At 39.4% G+C, this 27,974-nt stretch overlaps 1 protein-coding gene across 9 annotated transcripts in view; it reads right to left on the bottom strand.

The window, feature by feature from the left end:
- The window catches only part of ESRRG (estrogen related receptor gamma), a 392,065-nt gene that overhangs the window by 204,341 nt on the left and 159,750 nt on the right, over window positions 1–27,974 (bottom strand). For 3 of the 9 annotated variants that reach the window (XM_036381241.2, XM_036381244.2, XM_054514140.1), the window contains one exon: window positions 22,169–22,227. The exons of 5 other annotated variants lie outside the window; for them this stretch is intronic. Coding sequence is in view for 2 of the 4 variants with exons in the window: in XM_036381244.2 (XP_036237137.2) it covers window positions 22,169–22,227 (59 nt within the window). In the remaining 2 variants the exon portion in view is untranslated. Of the gene's footprint in view, window positions 1–22,073; window positions 22,228–27,974 lie in introns of all 9 variants that reach the window. One more of the 9 variants, XM_036381238.2, reaches the window with a different exon arrangement.

The raw sequence follows: 27,974 nt of genomic DNA, 5'->3' as shown, positions 1-27,974 counted from the left end.
GGAGAGGGGAGGAGGGGTTTGCAGCAATATCTCCATCAATTTTATGAGACGTAAAATATCTGAAGCCTGGTAGTAACTACTGATTTTGTAGGCTCTAGGGGCAAATATACTGAGCATCTCCTCACTTTTCCATACAGAGCAAGCTGCAAAATGTCTGACAAAGAACCAGTGTCTCTACTTCCACTGTCCCAGCCTCCCCCAGTCACTTCACCTGCTGTGGCTACAACTACCATTCTCCAACTGTTTTCCTGTACCTCGGTTTTCCTGCTCCTTCACTTCAGTCACTGCTCAACAAATCCCAAGTCTCCTACCTTCAAATCCAAAGCTTCACCGTGGCATGAAAACTACTTAGAACTTGGCTGTCAAACTTGACACGCAGTGAGCATAATGCTTTATCTAACTAAAATTCTGTTCTGCTGTGTTACTCAAGCCAAACATCCCTGGTCATAGCTCGTAGTCTTTGTCTTCAACATCCATTCAAAATCTGTTTAAAACTTGTTTATCCTTTCTAGGATCCTACTAGGAGTCCACCCATTTGTAACTTCATACCATAAGCCTTTAATTATGAAAAAGAAAAAAGCCTGCATGAGAAATCAACACACCCTCTCTTACCAACACACCTCTCCCCACCCTGTTTGTCTTGATTACACATACTTAGGTGGGAAACTGTCAATTATCACTAATTATGGAGCAATTGTCCCTGCTGTACAACCCCACCATATTAAAGATTGCATAAATAGGTAAAATGAGATGGTCCTTGATGTAAAGAGCTTTTGGCAATTCGCTTCTGGAGAGGACTCTCCAGGTATTTGCTGCCCAAGACACCTCTCTGGAATCCCTTTCCTGTTCACCATACAAAAAACAGGGGAAAAACCTCAAGAGAAAACAGGCCTCTAAAAGCAAATGTCAAACATACTTAGAAGCACCTTTTGACACTGATTCTAAAATAAAAGGTTGGACCAGCTCAGTGATTTTCATAGGATCCACAGTTTCTCCCCCTACACTGTTCATTGCACAGTCACTGCAGAGCACAAAAAGACTTGGAAAACAGATCTGAGAGGCACTTGGAAATACCCCTGTTTTCAGGGCTTAACAGAATTAAGGGCCTGACTCTTCCACTAGCACAAATCAGAAATAAATGCAGAGAGTCACCTGACGTTATGCTGCTGTAAAACACGTACGCAGCCGGGATGTTGTGCTTGCTTCAGTGGAATAACTCCAGTGACACGTGCGGACTGACATGCAAATAAACCTCTTGAAATTGCACCAAGAGAGGTGGAGAGAGAAAGACAATCTTGATTAAAATTTTTTGAAGGACACTACTATGAGGTGCTTAGTTATGATCAGCTCAACATAAATTATCATATAACCCATTTTCAATGAGAATGTAATATGAGCTAAATTTTACACTGATTTATAGCTTATGAAAGCTTCACTGAAAACCCTGCTTGTATCACAAGTCTGGGTCAGTGCAGAATTTAAGCTACGATTGGACATTAGGAGTGGAAGGTCATAGAAATAGCAAGAAGAGGACTTTTTAAAAAAAAAATCATCCCATGTAAGGGAAAGATTAATCCCTTGTGCGAAGTCCTCAACCTGTGTTCAATTTGTCCTGAATCGACTGCAATGGTGCCATTGTTTCAAAGATGATGATGTAGATTTTGACAAGAAATAGAATAATACAAGTTATGTCCCAAGTTTCTGTCTTAAATTCACAGATTCTTGATTCCTCTTTTCAGACAAAAGGCCCCTACCTGCATCAAGTCCCCATTTAGTCTGGCAGTCTGCAAAAAGCAGGTGGTAGCCTACCTTAGACACCAATGACAAATGCTTTTTTCTCTTCCTTTTCAAACCTGCTTCAGAAGAGCTGCGAAATCTCCTGCTAAAACCATGCAGACTCTATCAGAGTCCACATTCTGGTCCCTGTTGCAGTGTACAGCCAGAGAAACAGCAGAAAGTTTGATTTATTTGACTAGTGCAAATGAGATCAGAGTCAAAGCTCAGAGCTGAGACTGTATAACAAGGCCAGCAACTTGCAAAATTGATTATTACAAGGCTGTCCCATACAAAAAACAGTCGCACGTGGGGATTTGGATATTTGAAGAGATTTGGGGATTTTCTGTATATTTGGGGTTTTTAAAATTATCATTACATGTCATTAATCTGTTCAGACATTATCTCCCTTTAATTTTCCTTGTTGCTTTTAATAGTCTATTTCAGGATATCGGCAAAGTATCTCTCTTCTTTCGTATTAGCTCCGCTCATGCAATCCTTACAGCTCAAAGACTTGTGTGATTAATAGCTCTGCCAGCAATTCCTATTTAAAAACTATTCCTATTTTATCTCTTTTTACCCTGTCCCTGATTTTCCTCAACTTGCTGTGCAGAATACCCACTGCCTGTGCCTTCATGCAACCCAAAAACTTTGCAACTTTATTTCTCACCATTCCTTTTCCATTTGAAGATGGTCCTGTTGAGTTTGACTGGATAGTAGCCAAGCAATTCAAAAGCACAATCCTACACGCAGTTAAATGCCCACTGTTGATATAAGCCAAAAGTAGTCATTTGGCACCCTTGAATGAACTCAGCACCTTTGCAGGATGGTATCAATGTGTTTTAGCTTGCTAAGCTACATTTTGCCCATACCCCTGTTTCTCTGTCAGAAGTCAGCAATACCTTCTAGTCTTGGATTTCAAGAAAACAGAGAAAGGTATTTAAACAAGATCACACAGGACGTGTCACTGAGCAGGCAGTGCAGGTTCCTTACTGCAAACCTCCCAGGCGAGCGCTGGAAGTGTAAGTTATATTCTCAAAATTATTCTGTCATCCCCTTGACAATTTAATTTTTTTTTTTAATACATCTGCAGTTTCTAGGCTCTGTTTAGGTAGCCATGTCTTTGCAATATCTCATTCAGGTGCAGCACAGAAAAGTCTAACAAACCTGGGCTGGCAGCCAAGCTCGCCAGTGACTGACGCTTGCTTAACTGAGCAAAGATTTGCTCTGCTCCAAGCAGGAACCTGACTGCAGAAGGACCAGCAGTGACAGCGAGGGTGCAGGCTTGCATCCTAACAGCACCAGCTCCAGCTTGTGCTCAGGCAAGTGGAACCAGCACTTAAGCTGAATGCTAAAAGGCTCCAATCTTCTGCTTCTTTCCAATTCACCTCCTGTACAAGCCCAGGACTTTTTAGTAAGTGCAGCACATTAAGGTAGTTACATCACTAATCTGGGCATAATTTTAAACTCAGTGAAAGATGGTTTAAATGTTGAAGCAGTAGCAAAGTAAAGGGAGGCACAGGAGAGAGAAGGAGAGGCATGATTTGCTTAGAATATATTTTAAAAAATATATTCTTGCCGGTAAATGATTGAAATAAATCAGTAGTATGAAGTCACTGGTAGCTGGACCTAAAACAGAGTTTATGACCACTTGTTCAGGGGCCAACATAAAGCATAAGCAAAACTAATAAAAATAGAGCTTCCATGAGCAAATAGAATGTTCAGCTGTTAGAACAGTCTTTGATTTAAATTAAATTACACTTCTCTGAACACAGATTACAGGCAACTTTATCAAAATCTCTGCCCCAGAGGTTTTACTGTCTAACCAGTCAATTACTGGGGCATGTGTGTGAGAGGAAGTAACAGAAACAAAGATGTGTAAACGAAGTCTGTATATCCAGACTTACCTAAATTTCCTCACCTCACTTCAAAAAAAATAAAATAATGTCTTCCATAGAGAGTAATTGAAGAACTACAGCTTTCATGTAAACAATTCAATGATTAGGAATTGTCCCCCAATCTCTCACTTTTTTTGTTTTTGTTTGGTTTTAATCTACCTTTTTTTTCAAGTGATGGAAGATTTTGTGTAATGGAGGTAATTACAAAAGGCAAAACACTCTGATGGTACAGGTGGACTACAGAACTATAGAAGAAAAAGGCAGAGTTGGTCTCAGGCATATGGTTTCATCAGTATGCACACTGTTTTGGAATCCAGTCTCTGATGCTTTTCAGTCTTTGAAAAGTTCCTGACTATTACCCTGTTTACCAAACATACTAGCAATGTACTGGTCAAAGAAAACATCTTAACATATCCAGTGGCCTGATGTTGGGCTTGACATGCAAGAACCACTGTACCAAGCTGTGGGCAGCAATGAAGTTAGCTTAGCCTGTGGACTGAGATAACCCCTTAAACTTTTCATCTCTTAAAACTTTGGTTTACATTTCAATTAGGTCACAAGCAAAATTCATTTGGTCATGTCAATCTACAGATGACATAGCTTGATCATAAAAATCATCACAGAGCTAAGTACAATTGGTAATCTCAACAGCAGGCAAAGATGCTCTAAATTAGAATGCGTGGGTGGGTTATGCATCTCTACTATCTGTTTTCAGTAATCCATCCACTATGCATTATTTTTCCCCCCATACATTATTCTTAAGTAAATATAAAAGTGAAAATAAAAATAGCCCAACTGAGGTATCCTAAGAAATAAAACATTAGTGGGAACAGGCAGCAAAGACAAGAACAAAAGTAAAGGCTCCTCAAAGAAAGGTCTTTTAGTCCATAAACATAGAATCATAGCATCATTTAGACTGGAAGATCAAGTCCAACATAAACCCAGCAGTACCAAGTTCACTACTAAATCATGTCCCTCAATGCCACAACATAGAAGAGATTTTGTGGCCAGATCTCTGCTCTGTCTTTCAGAGACACAAAATAAAAGATCACCAAAAACTTTTTGTCACCATTAGTATTGAAATGGCTTTTTTTTTTTTTTTCTTCCCCCTTTCCTCTCTCTGGGACTTTTTGAACGTGGATCTTATAATTGAAAGCCAGTGGATTAAGCATAACACATCAAACCACTGTTAACACCCAGTCTCCCGCAAGGCTGAATCCTAACAACTCTGTTTTCTGCCTACAGTATGTGCAAGCAAGTGGAACCACCACATGCACTGCATGCTAAAGGCCACAGCCTTTGTCTTCTCCAAGTTCTGTCTATTTCAGAGGCTAACATGCTGCAATTAGTCTAATTAATGTGAAACAATGAGCTGTGTTACCACTTATCAAATTGATTGTTCCCCTATCAAAACAAAACAGGCTGGCTTTTTGATGTAATTTCAAGAGATGATTTGAAATGTCATGTTGCTGCAAGCCAATTACCTTATGACTGGAGTCACGGTCAACAGAATACATAATTAGCACAAGTTTGGGAAGGCTGCTTACTGCTAGTATGCTAATTAACTGTCTTTTGTCATAAAACAAAAAGGTTGTAGCTAGGGTTGTGAAATAGGTCTTTTTTATTTACATTTCTTTGTGCTTATCAAAGTGAGGCATGACAATGCAAAAGAATGGAAAATTTTAATTCCACTACTTCAAATTAATAGCGAGCCGCAAGGTCAGACGCAGTGATGGACTGCGAGCAGTGCTCGGCTCTGCAAACCCTGCACAGGACAGGCCAAAATCGAGCACCCAGGGAGCCTCACACCAAAGAGCCACCGAGCAGCACCTAGGGGACAACTAATAGGCATGAGATGGGTTCCAGATGCTCCTTTCCATAAAGGAGAAGAGGAGCAGTGATACCCGAGTGTGCTGATTGCCATCCCACCACACTCCTCCAAAAGCGCCCTCCAGAAAGCTGGAAACACTGAACTATAAACAAGTGGCATTATTACTTCTGCTTCAGTGTGGTGCTCCCAGAACGCTTAACAAGGGCATGCAGGATAGCAAACGAGCCCTGCCTGTAAGTAAAAGGCTTCATAACTCAGCTGTTGCCACCTCCTCTCTGTCGCCTCATTTGTGTGATAAATTTTGTATTCCTCAGGCATTCGTTACAGATCTGATCCTGCAAGGTGCTGGGTGCCCTCTATACCTATAGGTTTCAGTGGGGAGCTGAGGAGCTCATTACTTTGCAGGATAAAGATCTACCAGAAAGAATCCAAACTTAAAAGCTGGCTGTCAGCAGCTCCCACTCTGCCCTCCCTCATCCCAGCGCTGCTCCATGCGCCATCACACAAGGGAAACGGAGGGCAGAAATTAGCTTAGTGAATCATCGCTAATTCCTACCAATTTAAATTCTGCTTTTCTTTTTCCTGCCTATAATTCAGCACTTTATTTAAGGTTTTGCTTGGCCTGAGCGAGTCCCGAGAGCAAGGTCTGGAATTGCTGGAAGTTTTAATGATGTTGTTTCACTAGCAGCTGCTGACTTACGAATCCTCCTATTTGTCGTAAAAACGATTTTGTTTCTCTGTGCATGCTTGGTTTGAACCACTATAGAGATAATTCTCATGCTTCTTGATAGCCCTTAAAAGCAATAGAGACGTGCAAATCACTCTCATATAGAGAGGAGAAATTAAATGTTCAAAACCTAGATCAAAAAGTTGTCAAGCTGGCCTCTTCTGAAGACTTCATTTAAATTCAAACCCAGTCTACTCCAGGTTTGCACAAGGAGTGTTAAAGTTTCAAGTCCTGAAATCATATAGAGTGGATCACCCTTAAAACTGTGATATGAAATCAGTAGGCATTCCTAAATTATTTTCCTGATTTCTCTTTCAATGGGAGTGAAACTCCAAGTGCAATGAAATAAGGTATGCATGCAGGAAGGCTAAATTTTTATCTCAGATGATGAAACCTATAACGCACAGGAAAACACTAATTTCTTCTGGTGCTGTCATTTACTAGAATCAACATCATCCTTCCTGTCTTTATTCAGCAGAGAAAACAAAGCTAATCCCAAATTCTAAAGAGCTGGCTAATAAAGGAGTCAAGGGATCATTAGTCTAATTAACTCATTCCTGTTTTCAGTTTACATTTCATTATGCTATTACACTCTTTGAAATGTCAATTTTTAAATACCATAGAAAACTGTTTAACATATAGACATTATGTTCAACAAATCTGAGACATATAGAACAGTTACTCAATATTAGGAACTTAATAGCATCCTGGTATGCAACTCAGTATCTCCCAGCCAAAGCATTATTCTAAACTTCATTTATTGATACAAAAATCAGGGAAGTATTTCAGTGACACTTGGCCCTTGCTTAATGTCAGTGCTTTTTACTACCTGAGTATTTCATAATAGTTATGTAGATGTCCTTGCAACCACTTTTGGTAATCAGACCATTTTATTCCGAACAAAAATAAATCAGGATATGAAAGTACAACTTCCTGCCAGGTTTCTTTTTTTTCTTATTTTTATTGGGTGTCTTTCTATAGCTTAACATAATGAGTCACTTACAGCACTTTAAGTCAATTTTTAAATTGATTTAATGAGTCATCAAGTCATTTACTGTCTTTTAAGTCAATTTTTAAATAAACACAACTTCTGTTAAATTGATGGTAAATTCTATAATCAGTTGTTTGAAAACAATCAACCGCAGTTATGCATGGGCTTCCCTGCTATGCTTGCACAGGCAAGTACAAATTTCATAAAACAATTAAATTAATGAGATATAGGTGAAATATTACATAATGATACATGCACACAAAAGCAAATAGGAAGGAAACAAGCCTGTAAGCACACACACCAACAGGCATTTGTCTGTCTGTACCTGTGCACATCTCACGTGCCCTGGCTTCCTTCCTACTGGGAGCACACAGCCCTTGCTCAGCATTCAGCGCAGTAAACCACTAAATGTATGTAACACTACACACGACCTGGCCCCACACATCTCCTGAATTTCTCACATGTTTAAATTAGACTCATACCACAAACTGTTGGACCACAACCTGAAGGATGAAGACATTTTGCCAGTATGCTTCTCTGCCCTGAAATATCTACAGGAGTTTGGGATACCCCACCAACTAAAATAGGCACAACTGGCATTATCTTCTTGGTATCCCCTTTTCTAAATGATCCTTGTGTATGTGAAAGCCTTTTCTGGTGTGTCTGAGATCCATCAAACCTTTTCTAAAACCTCCTGATATCACCTGGACCACACCTACAGCAGAAACCTCACTGGGTAATTCCCTGGCAATTTTAATTTCAGAGATCTGGAATTTTGTCTTCTGAATAGCCTGCCAAGACCACCATAGCACATATACAACACCCTCAGTTTGTGACAGTGGACTGATATAAGTTCAGCTCTTCTGGGCTGTAGGTGCTACAGAAAGGATAAGGAGTTAGTTTTAATATCCACCTGTTCAGTCTGTTGCAGGAAAAGAAGTTGTTGCTCGTTCCTAGCAAAGAGAATGTGAGACTAGATATGCCTCTGGCTGAGGGAAACCATGCAGCTACCCACGGCCACTGGCTTCTGTCCTTGCACCGTGGAAGGAACAAGGGTGCAGCTTTACACACAAAAGTTTGGAAGGTATATCTGGGAATAGGCATTTGCATTGGAAATGTCTAGCCTGGTGAGACACATGACTGCACCTCCAGATAAGAGAGGATGAAGAGATGTTTATCAGAGCTTGAAACTGAGGGGAAACTTGAGCAGTGGCAACCATGTGCACCATGGAATCCATGCAATGTGTTTTTGGGTTCACAGGATGGGGATCTCAGATCTGCAGGAAGCAATGAGTATGCTACCAATCTGCTTTTTGTCACCAGCAATAATACACTTGAGGAAGAGAAGTGTCTTTGAAAAGATGTAAGGACGACCATGAGTGTAGTATGTGAATAATTTTAATGACTTAACAAGGATTAAACTACATCCATTAATGAATGTATTTTGAGAAAGTTAACGAAAAAGAATGTATCTATCTGTCCAAAACATAATACATGTATCTTTAATGTCATCTCTGCTTTGGGAGGATTGAATCCAGATAGGAACTGTGGCTAACAAGGTACCTGATAATGCTCCTGGAATAAGAGGTGAGCATTAGCTCTCATTAAGTCATGTTCTTAGTGTTATTTGGCTCCATGGGTTGCCCCGATGTGATCTAACAGGATGTGGCATGCCAGAATGCATCACAACATGTTTGGAATTGTAAAAGCACACAGACCCTCAACAACTAAACTTCCCTGCAGCCCCTGGTATGGAGTTCAGCACTCCAGATCAGGCACTGTCTCAGCTTTATTATCAATATCTTATACCTCCTACTGCTTGTTCAACGAGTATTTTCTCTCATCTGTTTTCTAAACAGGCCAAAGGAGGCCAATGTACCCTTATTTAAAAACAAAAGCACAGAAAGACGCTTAAAGCTTTAACTTACTGGGATTGTTTATTCTCTTCCCCTCCACGTATTTTTATCACCTAAATCTAGCATTGCTGAGAGAAGACCAAGGCGATTAGGAGATACACACAGTTATTTTAGCAAATCACTTTAAAAAAAAAAAAAAACTGGACTTGAAAGAAGCCTGAAACACTAGAGCAAAAGCAAGCATGAAAGAAGGAGCTGTGGCATCGTACGCCCCGTCTAACAAGGTATTGAGCACCGAAGCCCAGGGGACTCTTGGTACTCTCGCTGTGAAGATTAGACAAGAGCACTCGCGCAGGACACAGCAGGAATATGAAGGGACATGAAGTGAGCAATCCCAGCAGACAGCCTGTTGAAATGTCAGTCAGGCACTCTGCCTCCACCACCTTTCACAGAGCTAAACATCTCTTTATGTCAGAACAAATTGGGCAATCCTCAAATCTTTTTTTCCTCTCCCCTGACTTCAATGCGGCGCCGAGCGCTGGGAAGGAGCGCGGGAGGGAGCGCGTACAGACAGTTCACTTCAGTTCACATGAAAGCGCCCTGACACGCTACAAGGCTGAATACTGATATTGGCAACTCTTACAATCTTATCAGAGAGGCAGGAGCAGCAGCAGCCGCCGTGCTGCAGACCTTCCCCCTTTCCAATTACGCCGGGTGGCTGCTCCTTTCCCAAGCATCCCGCGACGTCCTTTGAAAGTAAACTCCTGGGCTTGATCAAAGGACACAAAAGCAAACACGGCCTTGCTGTATTTATGAGCATATTTACTTCTGTCATCTTTTTCTTGTTTTCACTCCCACCTTCCCTCAGTAGTCCATTAAGGAAGTCTAGTTTTAACCAACATCTAACACAGTGCTCAAATGCAGACTGGTGAGTAACCACAATCTTAATTTAAATTATTTGCTTTCACTTACAAAATTCTCTATAGGGTATTTGGCTGGGGTTTTTGACTAAAAACCATACACAGAAGTTATTTTTGCAGGAGAACAACAATACAGAAACCTTCCCATTAGAGAGTTATTGGTATGATTGTATAAAGATACATGAATTAATGTGGTTGATTTCTTTTTAATTTGATCTGACACATGAAAACATTACTTTAAAAATAAGCAGCCAATATACATGCTTAAAAAAAAAAGCACATGAAACCAGAAAACTTAACCCAGCCAAGACATGAAAAACTCTGTGAAACTACCTCCAAGTACAGCAAGATTAACCTGCTAACTCCACACTTACATTATAAAGATGCTGAAAGTATTCTAAAGCACCTGTCTGAGCAAACCCCAAACAACAGACACACCCCAAATGCCACAAAAATCCCTCCCCTGACAAATAAACCCATGGTTTTAAAAAAATGATAGTGAATATTCAATAAGAAAATATAAATAATTGGCCACTGCCATGCCTGGCCACCTACTCTTTAAATCAGAGTTTTATTGTAAGCATGATCACTTGTGCAGAATGATCAATTTCTAAGACTTAATTCTGGCTATCTTCTAAAAGCTGCCTAGCATTTCTAATATTAATTGATTGTAGTTAAAGATCAGATGCATTTCACTACAATTTAAAGTTTCTGTTTATGATATTCAGGCAGGTAAATGCCTGTGTGTATGGAAGAGACATTACCAGGCCATTTATTGCCCATTACCACCAAGAAAAGAAGCCCATACTGGAACAAACAGTGCAGCATTTCTGGCATTTGTTAAAGGGAGAAAGCTTTATAAGAAAAAAGAAATATCACTGATTTTTACAGGTGTTTAATAAAGATAAGCTGAAAAAGGGGTTCCTATTTTAAGCTTGGTGATAGCTAAAAATGCATTCAAATATGTTCAAAAGCAATCTGAAGTCTCCTAAAAATGGGTGTTTAAAAGTGTTCAAGGAAACAGTAAAAATGCAAATATTTGTCACATTATTGTAGGATATGGGACAAAAATGCTCATAAATTCAAAGAACCCTGCTGAGGCAAACTGCATTTCATTTAAATATGACATTATTTGGGAGTCATTAAAACAAAAATAATGTTTATCGGTTGCATTGTAAAGGTTACTGTGAGAAAACAGTCAAAGTTTGCCTGAACTCAAATGAGTGCTGAAAAGGACTGTGAGCATAACATCCTTAATTTCAATTGTTGTAGCTGTGCCATGGGAAATAAAAATACTAAACGTAATTGATGACTCAGTACTATAGAAATACTACAGTAAAAATAATGAGATGTATCAGTATTTTCAAGACTCTTGGTCTGATAGTCTAATGGACTGCATACACAGTACAATGAAAATTAAAAAAGAAAAAATAAAAAGGGTGCTAATACTGACTGCTGACTTTTCACTCAGAAATGTGTTAAATCCCAAGAAGAAAGTATACAGTGCCTTGTGATTGCTACAAAATACATGCAACAGCTGTCATCCCTCTGTTCAAAGATCTTTACTATTTTTCATTTACAAACCCAGGTAATGGGACACTTAGGCTACACAGGAGTAGGCTAATATGCTGGGGTTAATATTAAGAGCCTAAATCTCACTCTTAAAAGCATCCAACCTTGCTGAAGAGAGATGGCTTCTAGCTGTAGCCATGAAGAGCCTTCTGCAACCCAAGTTAAAAATCTTCTGTTTACATGGACTTGCACAAGCCTGTCTATACCCCTAAAAAACATCACGAATAATGCTAAAGGATCCCCCAAAACCCTAGGGTTACCATTTTGAACCTTAAACCTTTCCCTGCAGTCATTCTGAACCATTAATTGCTGGTTATTTGTACATGGAAATCAAGATGTAGATGCACACAGATCCCTTGATTACACAGACATTTAGTCAGTGGCTTTACTACTGTGAGTAGTTTTTGGTGAAGCAATCAAATTAAGCATCCCATTAAATATCTGATGTAGGTAAATCAGCTCTTAAAATTTGATCCATCTTGCATCTCCATCTCTTAGACTTGATTGTATTTGTGAAAATCAATCATGCATTTGCCTTAGTCCTGCCTTAATTCTGCCAATGAATTTAAACACACCACATACAGCACTATTATGTGGTCTAAATTCAGCTATGAAGACCCATTATGGTGCTGAGTTTAAATAATTCTGCACTGCACCCCTCTAAAGAGTGGCTTGCTTGGACTCTCCATTAACTGGTCTCACTTCCAACCCATTTTTGTGTTTCTTTCCAATATGTCCCGAGCCACACAGTGTGAGGGGACAGGCAAAAGGGCAGGGATGTTACTCTGCCTCTTAGTGCTGCTCAAACACTGTAGTTAAGCAGATGCTTATTTACAGTGCAACAGCCTATACCTAACACAGCTTCCTGAAGCTATTAAAAGTGGACACACAATAACTGCAAGCAGAATTTGGCTTATTGTCTCCACAGATTTGTGCTAATATACCAGTGTCTCAAGACATCACTTCATTTTCATAACAAGGACGAGATTTAATTTCTGCGGATTTCTATAAAAAGCAATTTGGAAACTTCTCAACAATGATATTGCTTCCCATAAATGCCAAATTGGTAAAAATATCATAAGAGGAAAACACAGCACATTGACAATATAATTTTTTCCAACTTAAGTACCAGCATTATTCAAAGACATTATACTGCTAAGTATCCAAATAATTCATTCATTTTAAGGATATATTATAATATTATTTTGTTAAATTAAGCTCTTGCTTTCCAAATCCCTCTTTTCCACTTATACTGAGGGAATAAAGGCAACTAAAAACACATCAGCGTGCAAGGCTTTTCAGTTTTCAGGGGCTGTTCTGTTCTGGTTGGGGTGGGCACTTCCCTTTTTGCTGATTACCAAAATCCAAACGTAATTGCAATAACAATTGTAAATCCCTGATTTGGATGATAAAATGAGCCTCAAGCATCATCATCTCATTCCCACCTTCTACTACTTGCAGGAAGGAGGAGGTTGGTGAGGGAAACCATCATTCACCTCTAACTTATTGACACTGCTGTAATACAGTCTCTCCAGCTAAAAGGGAATTGTAACAACTCAAAGTGACGTTTTAAAATCATATCAAAGATCAAAATTTCTGACTGTGGTAGCTTGGGCTTGGGGACAGAGGGTAGGTAGCCTGGTTTTAAGCATAACCTATTAACTGAAGAATGTCAGGACTTTGTGGTCATTTAACACTCCCTATAAATGAAGACTTGATAACCATTATTGATCTCAGTTTTCCTGGAAGAGGATCCCTGGGCTCAGCAGTGAACAGTTTTGCTTCTCTTAGTTCATAAATACAAGAATAGGGCTATTGCTCAAATGCCACCCTAACTGCCGAAAATGAAATAAAAGTAAATTTCAGTGCAGTGTGGAAAGTAATACAGGTGTATTTCCACAGGGTTTTTCTGAGTAGATAGCCCAAGGTTAATATAATCTCAAATTTTCTTATGGGAAATACCGAATTGCCACAACTGACCTCTGGTATCATTTAAAAATATTTTCTTTGTGAAAGCCTACTCAAACCATAGAAGTATATAAGTTACTATTCTTATTTATTTATTGATCTTCCTTGTGCCACCATGGAACTGGAATACTTCTGCACATTCATGAATTCAGCCTAACAACACATAAGATGGGACTATGAGTATTTCTGCCGCCCAGGAAAGAAGCTGAGCCAGGGAATAGGAAGTGTTGGATTATTGTACCTGCAACACAACTGTGTCACAAGAAACAGCTGGGAATGCCCATTGTCTCTCCTGTCTTATTGTTTTGTCATTCAAGGCTTTTCCCCATTTTCCTTCTTCCTAGCTACTTCTCCTGAAAACTCTGCTATAGGCTCATGAAATCAAAAGCTGATGTCTAAAACTTTCTATGGAGCTGCCAGAAGCACCTCCATCACTGAAAATATATTATCACAGGATTTAAGCAGAGAAAATTAATCCCCTCCCTCTTTCCACTTTCCCTTCCCCAAAATGAGAAAAACCATCTCTCCATTTCCAGACCCCCAGGTCAGATTAAACCCTGATGTCAAAGAAGAGACCTAGAAAGAGGTGCACATCCCTTCCAAAAAGGATTTACGGAGAAGCTGCATGAGTAGATGAACTGTTGAACTCAGTCCTCTGTCTTAAAAATACATTTCATTGGGATTGTTAATGCATGATATAAGTACCCAAAAGATGCAACAGAATTCTGAAATATGAATTAAGGGCGTATTGCCATCTCCAGCAAAATAATAAAAGTACAGAGATTAAGAGGCAAGCATATCTTTTTGAATTGTAGAATAGGTTTATAGGTCTTCTAATAACAACTTTTACTCAAACCTTACATAAATAGGCTTATATGATACAAATATTATGTGGGCTATGTGGAAACTACAAGGTCCCTAATCATGTTTAGGGATTACTTGACAGAATAGAGACATTTCATTCCTATTGGACCTAGGGATTACAGCAAAGAAACATCTAATATTCCATTTTTTAATTTCATGCATTTTTTATTTACTTTTAATGATGCTGTATATATTCATCATCCTGAAATATTAAAACAGTATGAAAAAAGTAATAAATTGGTGGAAAATTTAGGGAATAGGAATGCAACAGCACGCAAATCATACACTATCAAGTGCTTGATACACATTTAAAATTACTGTCTAGTACAGCAAAGCCAAATTCCTGGCAGATTTCTGAAGCACAAAGTCACAATAAGAAGATCAGCAGAACAGACTGAAATAATAGAATATTCATCCCCCTAATCCATATGCAATTCTTTAGGGCTTTTTTTTAACAATGCATATGAGGTCTGACTGTATTCAGGATTTAAATAAGTTGTCTCTCTCTCTCTCACACACACACACACTCTGTATATTGATAAAAAAAAAGTATATACAGTTATCATTTCTGCTCTACTGCACCCACATTGACAAGGTTAGCACATCTCCTCACACCTCAGATGAAACAATAGCATTTTAAACAACAAAAGTGTTAAAAGAAATACATTTATTCATACCATTGAAACCTCCTGTAACAGCTGTGTTGAAAGGAAGGAGTCCAGTTGCCTGGAAAAGGGATTTTTTTTTGTTTAGTATTTTTAACTCTTTCCTACATGACTCTGAATAATTACTGGTTAATTTAAAGCAATATTACATTTAGTTCCTGGCAATAAAATTTTGAAATCAGTATTAATTCTTTGAGATCATGCCTTTCCCTCCAGACAGATGCAATTTTAGATCTGGTATTGTATAAAGGGACAGAGACCTAGAGACAAGTAAAGCATCACTCAAAAGACAGATGCTGATGATAAGGATGGTCCATGCACAAAACGTGCTTGAGGACAGGAGAAGTGGAAGTGGAGTATAAAACTTCCATTGCCATGCTTGGGATTACCAAATTACTTTCAACCAGTGCAAAGGCACAACTGATCCACAGATGTTCCTCCAAACAGGAGAGTATGAAGAAATCCATCCCTTGTCATACAGAAATGCCAAGTCTGATCCTTAGACCAAGCAGGTTTTGCATCGGTTTAACTCCCTGATTAGGCTGCGAAATATCCCCACCCCACACTCACAGTCTAAGTGACATAAAATGAAGATATAAATGAATGATATAAAGATATAAAATGAATGTACCCAAACATAAGACATTTGCACCAGTAATGTATGTGTGGACTTGCTAAATAAAGGTGCTCACATGTGATAATTATGATGGTCACATGCAGAAAGCAGCTTTCACAACCACCAGGACAGCTCTTGTCACAACTCTGTTAGTGAGGCGAAGGAGGACAGGTGATGGTACATGAAAAGCCATCTGCTAAGTGAGAAAGAGCAGCCACATCCTGTAGAAATCTGAATACCCAAATGTAGCCACAGGCTATTTGTAGTAACAGGTCTCATGGGAAATGGCCTGGGGTGGAGATTGCTGCCCAGCATTTTCCAGGACTTTGGGTTCCTACCTGGTGTGGGCCATGCTGGTCCAACCCTCTTGAAATCATGCTCGTGTGTTATTAGCCAGATTGTGATATCAGTTGACATTGCTATTCGCATTGCAAGGTTACTTTTAATTCAACAAAGGCTAAACAAGCAATGTAGAAACATATTTAATGTAAGATTTTCTTTTTGCTGAGGAATCTGCTTACCTGCCCTTACTATGACACCTATCTACATTGACACAGACTCCAAACTTGCTGGTGCTTATTGCTTACAGGTATCTAATTATTACTGATATACAGGGGGAAAAAAAACCCCTAAGCATACTGAAATCAGCAGAAGTGAAACTACAACAGGGCTAGAATACACCCATCCTGTGTGTATGTTTTGCAGGAACGTAAGCAAAAGAAGAACCAGTCTTAAGAAATTATTTGATCTGTACTAATGAGAAAAGTGTGAAGTTGTACAAGGAAATAAGAGACAAATGAACATAAAACTTCTCCTAGAAAATATAAGCAAGATCTATGTTAGCAAGCAGGATCTAATAGTGCACAGTGAAGTTAGGAGAGAAAGCCTGACGGACGCCCTGCAGAGCTGCACTGGACCGAATCTGAAAAGCACAGGTGGCAGCAGCTCCGATGCAAATGTGCCACGTTTCTGTAAGACAGGGCAATTAAGTAAAAGTACAAAGTACCTTCTCATTTTGGGGGGAGAGTAAAAAAAGGCCACAGAAAGAAGCTGGCATTTATTGAAGAAGAATACAGATCACCCAGTGAAAATTAGGGTATGTCTGAAATACATGAGGGCTACTCTCCCTGTTGCCATCCTTTATTTTACAGGACAAAACAGAGCTCTATATGAGTTTCTATTTTAGTGAAGACAACAGTTTGTGTGACAGGGAAGGCTAGAAAAGAGCAGTACAGCTTTTGCCCAAATTGTATACTTTGTTCCAAAGCAGAGAGCTATTAAACCTTTTCTGCAAGTGTTTGTAAATACAGTAAACACTTTTTAATGTGCACAAAGAATATTTTTCTTCCTTGTATAGATTCAGAGAAGTCGATCAGCCACATTCTTTAGAAAGCTTCTAAGCAAGCAATGCAGGACATATATTTGGAATATGAAAGTTTAATCCTACTCATTAAAACATGACAAACTTATAATTAATTGAGAATGAAGTCAATAATGAGAACATCCTTCAATGTAATGATGTTGGTACTATCAGCTTGTAATATGGGAAATATGGGAATATGCTGTAGAATGTGAAACATAATATGGAAAAATTACAAGTCAATTTAAAAAAAGAACAGCCTGGAAGTTTTGCCTTGAGTAGAATCTTTAAAACACAAATTTTAAATCCTCAGAAGTTACATTTTTCCAGTCTTCAAATGAGATAATACATTATGTTGTTTTCCTGTGATGAGGAATAATTCAAGGTCTTACATTGTCTGATTAATCTCTCAACCAATATTTAGAAAAGGTTTCTCTTTGAGCTAATCAAACTTGACAAAAGCAATCTTCAAACTATGCCACATTCACTGATTTGTAAGATATCTCAAACTTGTGTTTTATTAAATGCAGTTTAAATTAGCAACAGCTCTAAATTCACCAGCTTATGACACCACCTTAATCTCGCCAAGAGGATGTAAGGTAGGCAAAAAGACTGCACATGCAGATTAAAATTATTAGGACAAGCTGGTTGTTCCTTTTTTTTTAAGAAGGATGCAGTTTAGTTTTAAGATTGCACTCTCTATTGCTCACATTACATTGCATTTTGGGGGATAGTTGCTGATGGCATTCAGTTTACTTTTTCTGGAGATAACTGCCCTGATCTTACTGCACAAGGTCTCCCCAGTGATCCCTCCAAATAATGCTCATTTCTTTATCCACAGAAAGAGGCTAAATTTTAATATACAATTTTATGACATGCTTTGGCTTTCAGTATCAAACAGTATCATTAGGTTAAAGGACATCACTCCAGAAGAGCAATGTTTTGAGGAGAACAATGAGTAAGGAAGCACTACAGCACTGCAGGTAGGGATCATTGTGGGGAAGCACATAAACACCATCCCAGCCTTCACCTTCACCAAGAGTGTTGGTAGTTTCCTTTCTTTCTGTGAGTGGCCATATGTGTGCAAACAGGATTTTCTCATGGTTTGAGAATGTGTTTAAATTTGGTTGCCTGACTCTGAGCACTAAAAGAGATTCCCGAGTTAGCACAGCTAAGCAGGAGGGGGAAAAACTGTGGGAGAGATATAAGTATTAATTCCCTACTGCAACTGTTCCAAGAGGAAATCAGGCCTCCAGCTCATTCTTCCTCTCAAGTCACACTTAAGTTCTGGATAAATAAGTTTCTGAGCTACTGACTGCCCTGTATTTCCTCCTCATGGCTGTGCGCAACCAAGAAACTGCATTTCTGGCAATGTCTATGATAAAATATCACAATGCTCCATTAACAAAGCCTCACGTGTTTTAGAAGTTGCTAGTGCAAATCTTTTTGGGACTCATGGAAGGATATTCAAATATTGGGTAACATACTCTGACTGGGAAGACTGTCAATAGAGTTTCTCAATTTGTTTATATAAATGGGCCAACACTTTTAAAAGCACTTCAGAGCACTTAACTAAAGCAAACAAGCACTTGAACTTTAAATATCTAGCAAGAGAAGTCACTGACAAGTATGACTTGACTTAGTAAATTCTAATATCTTTGCAACCTTTCATTCATACAATCTCTTCATGAAGAGAAGCACCAGGCTCCCATCTCAACTCCAGCTCCGCTCTAAGATACAGAATGAGTGGGGTGAGGAACAGCCTAGTCCCCTTTTAATTCTTTTTGTTAAAGCCAACAGCTTTGCTTCATCCTATACAGGGATCCTGGGTCCATAATAGTCTTTATAAAGCAGCTTCCTGATTTTGAAAACCATTCTCTCTCTTGTTTGACCCTTAAAGTAGGATTACTTCATTTTATGAACTTTGTTTTCCCTGATATCCATGGTACCTAAGCCTTAATTTGGGAATATAACATTTACCAAACACCATCCTACTAATTCCCAAAAGGTCTGGGGATAGCTTTCTATACTCAGGACTAGGGTGCCTTTGGTAAGTGGTCTCATCATGGTGCCACTGTCACGCGCATTCTTTATATCTTCATATTTCTAGCACAGCTCTTCCTAGCTACTGCATTATACACAACCACAGTGCTCATTTCCTGGCCAAATCAGTGTGATCTGATTCACATACACTTCTCTGCTGACAAACCAGCACCCAAGTGAGTAAGACAAAAGATTATTCTGGAGTTTTGGATGGTTTGGTGTTTTTTTAAACTGATGTCTAGCTCAAGTACTAAACTGTCCCCTATAAACAAGAGGGTGGTGTTTAAAATAAGTACTTCTGATCCGTAACAGGTAAATCTCATTCCCTAAAATCCTGCAACATATCTTGATTTTTATTCCTCTCATAATGTGACAGAAAAGAGGTGGCAGAAAAACCCCTTTATTTTAACCTGGTCTTCACCCTCTTAGAAAAAGGAAATAAAGAATTTTTAAGCTTTATTCTGTAGCTCAATAGCCACATTGGGATATTAGTTTGCTAGTTTTAGGGGACATGCAGCATGTTCTGGAACTGGCTGCTTGGGATTTGTGCTAGTTAGTCTGGTTATGAAAAGTCTCGAAACAGTGTTTTGGTAGGAAAAAACCCTACAGTTGATACAGCTGAAAATATGAAATACTCAGTGCTAAAACCTCAGACTATGCATAGTTCCTAAAAGAAACAGTTTTGAAAACTCTTTGAAATACCATGCAAGTCATAATTGGGTTTTAATGCATCAAACGGCTCAGTAATTTAAATGTTTGGAAAAGAAAACAGTCTTTGCTAGAGTTTATGAAGTGATAAGTCTATTTCTTGGAATGATTAACTATGCAACCTGATTTTGAACACAAGCATGTCCTAGCATATGCTCCCCACAGCTGACACCGTGAGAGCATACAGTTTTACCAAATTAATATTCCAATTCTGATATTAGAATCCCATTCCTCACCTCCCTGCCTTGAGTAAGTGCCTTGGTTTCTACAGAAGTAGTTTTACTTCCTATTCTCAAACACGTGAAATCAGGATTAAGGTCTGCCCCTCATGCATTTGGTTCTACTGAGTGACAAATTAGATTTGTACGTACAGGATGTACATACATAGATACAAATGTATCATTGTATCAGAAACTTTTAAAAAACCCCAAAAAATAACCCCAAATCCAGAAAATGAATGACATTCAAGGATAATACAATACTCATTCACTCATAGAAAATTTTTAGTAGCAAATGTATATTAGAAAAACAGATGAAGTACAGCCAGGATGGCATAAAGAATTCTTTTGGGGAAGAATGCCCCAAATAATGTCCCATTTTAGAACAGTAATAAAACAAGACTATGACAAAAGAAGATGCAATTCAGTTTTGAACTCACTGCAAATAAGTAACAAGATCTAATAATTTACAAAGTCCTTAAAGAGCCCATGGCTTTGGTAGAAAATAATCAAATGGTGAGGTGAAATTAAAGAATGGAAGAATAAACTTAGGCAAGATGACCTGAGAGAGAAAAAGAGACAAAAACAGTGAAAAGAAACAGACCCAGGGAAAGTACTATTCCATTCTAATAATAGATTCATCAACAGAATATCTGTATGCACTAACACCTAATTTGAGCATCCTGAGTTCTGGTCCTGATTTCCCGAGATGGCAACTACAATATTAAAAAAATACTTAAATTGCCCATTACTAGAAATAGATTGATTTGCATGAGAAAAATGCCGAGTTAAGATTCCAATTTCATTTACGAATATTAAGATCCTAAAATAAAGTCTGAAAGTAAGTCCTAACTCCCAGGCTAACACTTCCCTCCTGTTGGTGACAGCATCATTGCCCCTGGGACCTGGGAAATGCTATATATGGTGGCCACAGGGAACAGAATGTTTGTGTGAGCCCTGAAAACCTGAAAAAGGGCTCAGGAGATGAGTGTGACAACTTGCAATCCTATCTGGTATTCAAAGACAAACAAACAGAGAAACATCCAAGTGGGAAACACCATCAACAGCAAAAGGCCAGACTTTACTTATGCCACCTGAGCAAAAGCCATGGACATGCTCAACTCTTCTATTTCTCTGTAGCTTTTACTCCTTCAGTAAAACTTGCTGGTGCACACTACTTTATTTTTAAGTATATAAATGTAAAATTGACTAAAGACACGAGTTTACCCTGCTGCAGAAGCCAATTGCCAGAGTAATCCAATAGGGTGCATGTTGGACACATGATGATGGTTGATATTCTGCAGTCAGCACATTTCAAATTGCTTACTGGTTTTGGGTTTTAAATTGCTCACCAAAGACTAACTTTAGTTATATTTGGGTTAGGTTTTTGGGGGGATGGGGGGAGAGAGGGGAGTGGATGTTATTAAATTTAATAGAAACAAATCACCAAGGTATTATAAAAACAACAGTTAATTTACCTGCTCCTCTAGAGAATAGCTTGGGAATATAAATTTTAGCTTTCCCATACCTACAGCTCTAAGCTAAACATTAGGTTGTCTGAATTGTCTTCATCCCCTGAACACTACATGTGAGAACTTAATTTTGTGTTCTAACATTTTAAGTAGAGTTGCTTATATAGTTAAGAGCCACCTTAAAGCTCCTCAGAACAATTCTGAAGTACAAGATAGCCCTTCATTTTGAAGGTAAGAGTCTGTCAACTTATAGGGCCTTCAGCCACTAACCCTTCTCTCATCCATAAGTGTCTAACACGTTCCCCTTTTAAACTCACTGAACACTTACAGCAGTCAAAATACATTTTTTAACACCACTAAAACGCTGTCTCTGATGACCTGGGACTCTACAAAGTTCAAGAGCAGGAGCAAAATTTGAAAGGTTGGTTTAAAGATTAAGCCTGAGCCCTTGGTGCACCTGAAGGGACACACTTCAGGAGGCAAACTCCCCTCCCACTGCTGGCTGTGGCCTCCCACCCCCCGGCAGCTGCGGCGTGCTCGTTCCACCAGACAAATGGGAGGAGAGGGAGCGAACCCCCTTCATGGACTCACCATCCTTTTCTAGTCACATTCACTACGCATTGCATTAGAAAATCGTAACGGTGTTAAAATATTTTGGCAGGATTTGTTATGGCCAGATCACTCACTTCCTTTGGGACACACAAAGCCTCCTCTGGCAATGAAACAGCCCAAATGTCAGCAAATCCTATAGAACAGAAAAGGGTCTGTCAATGTAAAGCCTAAATGAATATCCAGTTAAGCAAAACAAAACAAAACTGTATAACATAAAAAAGCACATACAGAAAAAAGAAACAACCTAGAAATATGTACTTTTTATTAAGGTTTCTTCTTTTTTTTTTTCCCCCCACCCTCCAGAAACTTTTGAACAGCATTACAATGAATTCATCACAAGGTGCTATTAGAGCACAAGCTCCCTCCAAGTGTTACCAATTCACGGACAGATTAGAGGGCACATTAATAACATAGTTAATATGAAGTGTTTAGAGCCTTTACGTCGGTGACAAATACGACTCAGCCAAATTTCCTGACCATTGAGGCCACGGAGGAACAATTTGGTAGATTTCATCAACAGTTCTAATTATGTTCCTGTCAAGTCGAGAACAAAGTAATCCATAACTGGGGGGCTGCTCGGAGACGGTGTCACGTGAGAGTAATTTATGCCCAGGGCCCTCGCTGTAGTTAGTGTGCACAATGCTTGACTAACAAGTGGGTTCAAAAAAAGGAATTTATTAGGGAAAACACAGCCCTCCAGCTCCGAGCAGCTCATCAGGTGCAGGCTTAGCAGGAGTTATGAGGCAAAGTCTTCTTGTTTATAAAAGCATCTAAAGTCCAGACTGGCCTCAGCAGGTTTAAACCATAGGATTTTAACCCAAGGCTTCTTCTGGAGCTAGGTAAGCCCACTGCCAAGGCCGGGGTGCAACCCAGCCCCCTTTAAAATCATCTCAGTCCTTGGGACAGTGGCAGTACCACCTCAGAGGCCAAGTGGTACCAATGCCCTTTTGCAATCCTATAAATAACCCACTAATGAAAGATGCAAAGGCATTATTAGTAACAGTAAACTAAAATGTCACAATACACGATGTGTTTCTTACCACAGCCCAACTGGGAAACAGGCTGAGAAAGGGAAAGGGAGGGGAGGAAGGTAAATGGGGAGAAGCTGTCATGTAATTTTGAGTCATTTTCCACTGTGATCTATATTGGGATACAGCTTCTATCCTTTCAAACAGGATCATTTTATACATGACACTCTTGCCGCATTTCACAAAAAGGCAGGAATGTCTCCCTAGTGCTCAAAGTGCAAAGCCTGGCAGCGGTCATCCAGGATCAGTTACTGGCATATGCAGTGAGATGTTAGAGAAAGTAAAATGATGCATTCCAAATGTATTTAAGAACATTGTCTGTAAACAGAGGGTAAAATAACGTTAGCAAAAAATTAGATCCATGTAAGAAACACAAAGCACTTAATGGGTTTTAAAGCACAGTTTTCTGAAGGTTCTGTTCCAGGATGGCTGACCTCTTCACCCACATTTCCCGCTGCTAGAATGGGTACAGGTATGCAGATTCGTACCCACATGACCTATCTTGCCAACGGATTTTAGACTATAACAATGCTATTGGCTTCACTAAACTATTGGTCTTAGCTACATTTTAAATTACTAGTTGACCACTGGCACAGAGGAAATGCAGAAGTACACCTAAACCCTCAGCTTCTCCTTTCACAATCTGCTAAAGTTTCTTATCCAGATTTGCTTGAACCTGTAAATTCACTGATATCGAGTCTAGGGACTTTCCCAGCACCTACTGAGTGGGACAGGATTAGTCTCATATAACTGAAGCATCACAGATTTATGATTACTTGCTCCCAAGGATGAAAAAAAACCAAAACATTTTAAAAGCAGCGCTGGCTTTGCAAAGAGGCAAAGAGGAAAGGGAAGAATGCAGTTCCATTCTACAGATGTGAAAAGAGAAACCTTCCTGCAAGTCAGGGAGACAGTAATTCAGAAGCCAAGCAATGCCTGGACGTTCCAATTCCCAGACTCGTGATTCAGTCACAAGACATGCTTCCTTTCCTGGTGAAATGTCATGCTGCCGCATGCATCTGCTACAGAACACATCCTAACCAAGTGTAGCAAAAGCATGATGATCCCATTAAGTATCTAACATCTAATACCTTGTGAAAACTAATTTAGTGCTTTATCAAATCTCTAGTTTGTATGTAGAGCATAAACTGGCTACATTTGCTAATAGGGCAGATTGACCCATCCCATATATTATCAAACCACATCAAAGTCTGCTGGAGGACGTAGCCTTAGCTACTTATTATCCCTTGCATTAACTCTCTCACTAGCTACTCAGCCAATATATTTTCCTGTAATACATCTGTCATGATTTTGCAGGAAAATCAGCAATTCTGAACAGTGCAGCAGTTAGATAACAGGACTAAACCCATCATGGTCGCCTGGCTTTCCAATCTACTGCTAATTGGCATGGACAGAAGCCCTTAGAGCTGGGCTTGCACAACAGCACACCACTGCTGGGCCCCAGAGATTTGGCCTCTTAGTTAGATTTGTATTTTTAGAGCTTGAGTAATTTATATGATTTCTTCATGATTTATTACATGCAAGAGAAATAAAGTTGGATGCCAACACCTTCAAATCTACAAGATTCTTTTTCTTCCTTTTGGCAGAAAAAGGTTTTATTTTGCAAAAGAACATGTGGCTTAGTAATCAGGAAAAAAGTGCTAGAATATTAGTAACAATAATGTTGGCAACATTAGATACAATGAGAACATCTTTCTTGGCTTGGATGCTATGCAATCATATTCCCACGTGTTTATTTAGGGTCTTACTTGTGGCACTGTATAATGAATTATATATCTGAAGCCATGTTTCTAACTGTCTGGGAACTTGCATATATGGCTAATAGAGGGTCTGGATGGTTGTTTTGTTTTAAATTAACAATTGCTACTATTTTCTGATAGATAGTGTTTGTCTTTGGACTTGGAAACCCTGAGTCATTATACATGAATCTCTTACTGACCTTTCTGACCATTTAACTACCTGTCATCACTGGAGTTAGTGGTGGAATATGAAAAATAAACTAAATTAACAAAATACTCCTTCAAACAGAAATCCACTCAACAGAAATAAAAGATTCTTTCACATTGCATGCGTGATTGTATGTAGTTCTGAAATAAAATTATATCCATCATACCACTCTAGTTGTCCACATTTAATCTGACATTTATTTTCTCTTTATGGCTTCTCAAGCACTCGCATCTTTTCCCTTATAACTTCTGTCCCCTCATGTCTTTAAACATGAACGTAAACAAGTAAAAGGCATTAGGGAGGCATGTGGAGGTATTATTAGGCGGTTTGTATAGTTTTCTTGGTGATCTCTGATCCCATTGTTGATGGATCATTTTTAATCCAGAGAATATTAAAAACTGCTTACAGCCCAGCTGTGGTTTAGTATCACCAACAAAGGCAGGCCAATGCAGTAGTTTTTCTACAGAATAAAACTTCTAACAAGTAACTTCTAACAGCTTTCAGCCAGGGGAAATAAATTAGACAATAACAACAACAACAAGGCAGGCAGTGAGTTAAAACACCACAATTCTATGTTTCTGAATTGAACTACAAGTCTTTGGAGCTTCATCCCTCCCCCTTTCCCTTCCCTCTATATTTTTCTTCTTCTGTTTTTATGTTGAAATCACAGGAACTACGCAGCCTAGCAAGGCTGTAATCACTCAGCGGGAACCTGGCACAAGCACAATGCAACCACCAGCCAGGCAGCAGGAAACTGAAGGAAATCTCTCTCTCTCCCTCCCCCCCAGGTTTCTTAAAAGGGGCTCGGCGTGAATGAATCTTCCCGGTAGCCACCAACAATTTCTTATTCCTTCCGAGCAATCATCAATTTCAGCATCAAGTGGTTTAGTGGCTCTACAACTGGTAGTGGCAGCGGAGTAAGCCCAGCATGCAAACGTTTTGGCTAATTTAAAACCCTTGTGCTGCCGAATCAAACATGACAAGACAACAGTAAAAAGAGAGGCTATTATCCCAAATGAGAGTCGGCGGATGGCTGAAATTGGCTTGAGTGGCAGAGACAAAAGAGGTGGAAGGAGCAGGGACAACCAGGCATGATAATAGCAGATACAGCGTGCACTTTCTCCCCCACCCCCAGTGCATTCACACGCATCCCACCTGGAGGAAAAAAGGCAACATTTCCAAGTTTCATGGCCAGGAAGAACAAATACACTTAAGAAGATTCAAAATAAATTAACACCTGGTAAAGCATCTGCCCCATGGATATGGGGAAATGTAACTTAAGAGACTTCAGGGTGTTAGCGTTCCTACTGAAGGGCAGCTCTTAAGTTCCTGAAGACAAGACCTGTCATTTCCTACCTGAATTCATGTCCTGCTGCCCCAAGTTCATTCCCATGAGTTGAGAAGCAACTGAGATAGGAGAGAATAACTTCAATATGGGAATAATCTGTGGTGTGGCTACTCATGAATAGCTGCTACACACAACCAGCTCACAAAGAGCCCAGATCTCAAAGAGCTGCTGGGGAGGAAATGTGGAGGGCAGAGGAATTAATTTTGTAAGGCAATTGGGAGACCACAAGCATTCTCACGATGTTGAGAGCCATGAACCCTGGTGATGGCTTGCAGCTCACAGAATGATGACCTGTGGGATCACTGGAGAGCAAGCAAGTTGTCTTTTGCAAGATTAACAATTTAAAAGTGCTGAAATTAATTTTGTTTAATAGCTGTGGGTGCAGACTCCTTACAAAGTAGGTTGCAAGGTCAGCAAGCCTCCAAAAGCCTTTTAAAATGCAGCTTTTTATAGGGACTGTAGATTTAGGGTGGCTTAGGGCTTAAAGATCTAAAAAGCAAAAGAGGGGTAAGAGGTCATTTCCTACCACTTCCAAATCTTGGGTGAAGACATGTTCTCTGTTTTGCTTCTCACTATGACATACAATTATTGGTATATTCAAAGCTACTTGAGGCAGTATATGTTTCTTAGGGTACACAAAGTGAAAAAAGACAAAATCAACCATGAGAACCAGATCAACCAGCACACAGCAGGCTCATCAGACTCATACTGGAATGCATCCACCTGTGTTGCAAAAAAGCAGTGGGAGATGAGAAAATAAATCTGGGAGACGAGAAAATAAATCTAGGAGACTGGGAGGGGAAAGACAAGGGCAGGGGGAGTGCTCACACCCTTGCCATCATTCAGAAGTAGTTCACCTGTGATTCACATCTGCCTCCTTATACGAGATCATTACACTCTAAATTACTGTACTGTACAGAGTGTTTCAAGGAACAGCTGGGCTCAACACTAAAACCAAAACCAACCATTTAAAAGGGATGTGCTCAGCTTCACACCCTAGTACATGTGAGCTACTGCTCACAACACAGTAGAATCTGCTGATTAGTGCTCCCTTCTAGGATACTTTTCTCCTACATTTTTGCCAACAGCATCCAACTAACTGCACAGGTAAAATTCAGAGCATGTGTCAGTCTGGGAAATAGAAACAGGGAATGAATTTTGCACCACTGTGTAAGATGGTCTGAATTTGCTGAAATCAAGCAACACTGCCTTGAAAGATATTTGCATTGCATGCAGGTGGACCTGTGTGAAAGGTGGACTCTGAATTTAAAGAGCAGTCCAACCTCACAAAAGCATGCATCCCAATGCAAAGAAACATTCTGTATGTATAGAAACCCACTTGGTCTATTCAGGGAACTGAGAACCCCTGGAGGAGGAAACAATCACAAAGGATACAGGACATGGGTTTGTTTCATCCTGCTCCCTTCTTTTAAATCTTTTCCCCCATAACATGAAGGAAACATGTGGCTAAGTTTTCAAAGAAAAACCAAAACCAGTAACACGCCAAGCATCAGGCATGCCACTGCTCCTAGACAG

The sequence above is a fragment of the Molothrus ater genome, chromosome 3 (genome assembly GCF_012460135.2).
Source record: "Molothrus ater isolate BHLD 08-10-18 breed brown headed cowbird chromosome 3, BPBGC_Mater_1.1, whole genome shotgun sequence".
In the NCBI taxonomy this organism is placed as follows: domain Eukaryota; kingdom Metazoa; phylum Chordata; class Aves; order Passeriformes; family Icteridae; genus Molothrus; species Molothrus ater.
Note: the sequence above shows the minus strand (reverse complement) of the source record. Positions and strands in the feature narration are given on the sequence as shown.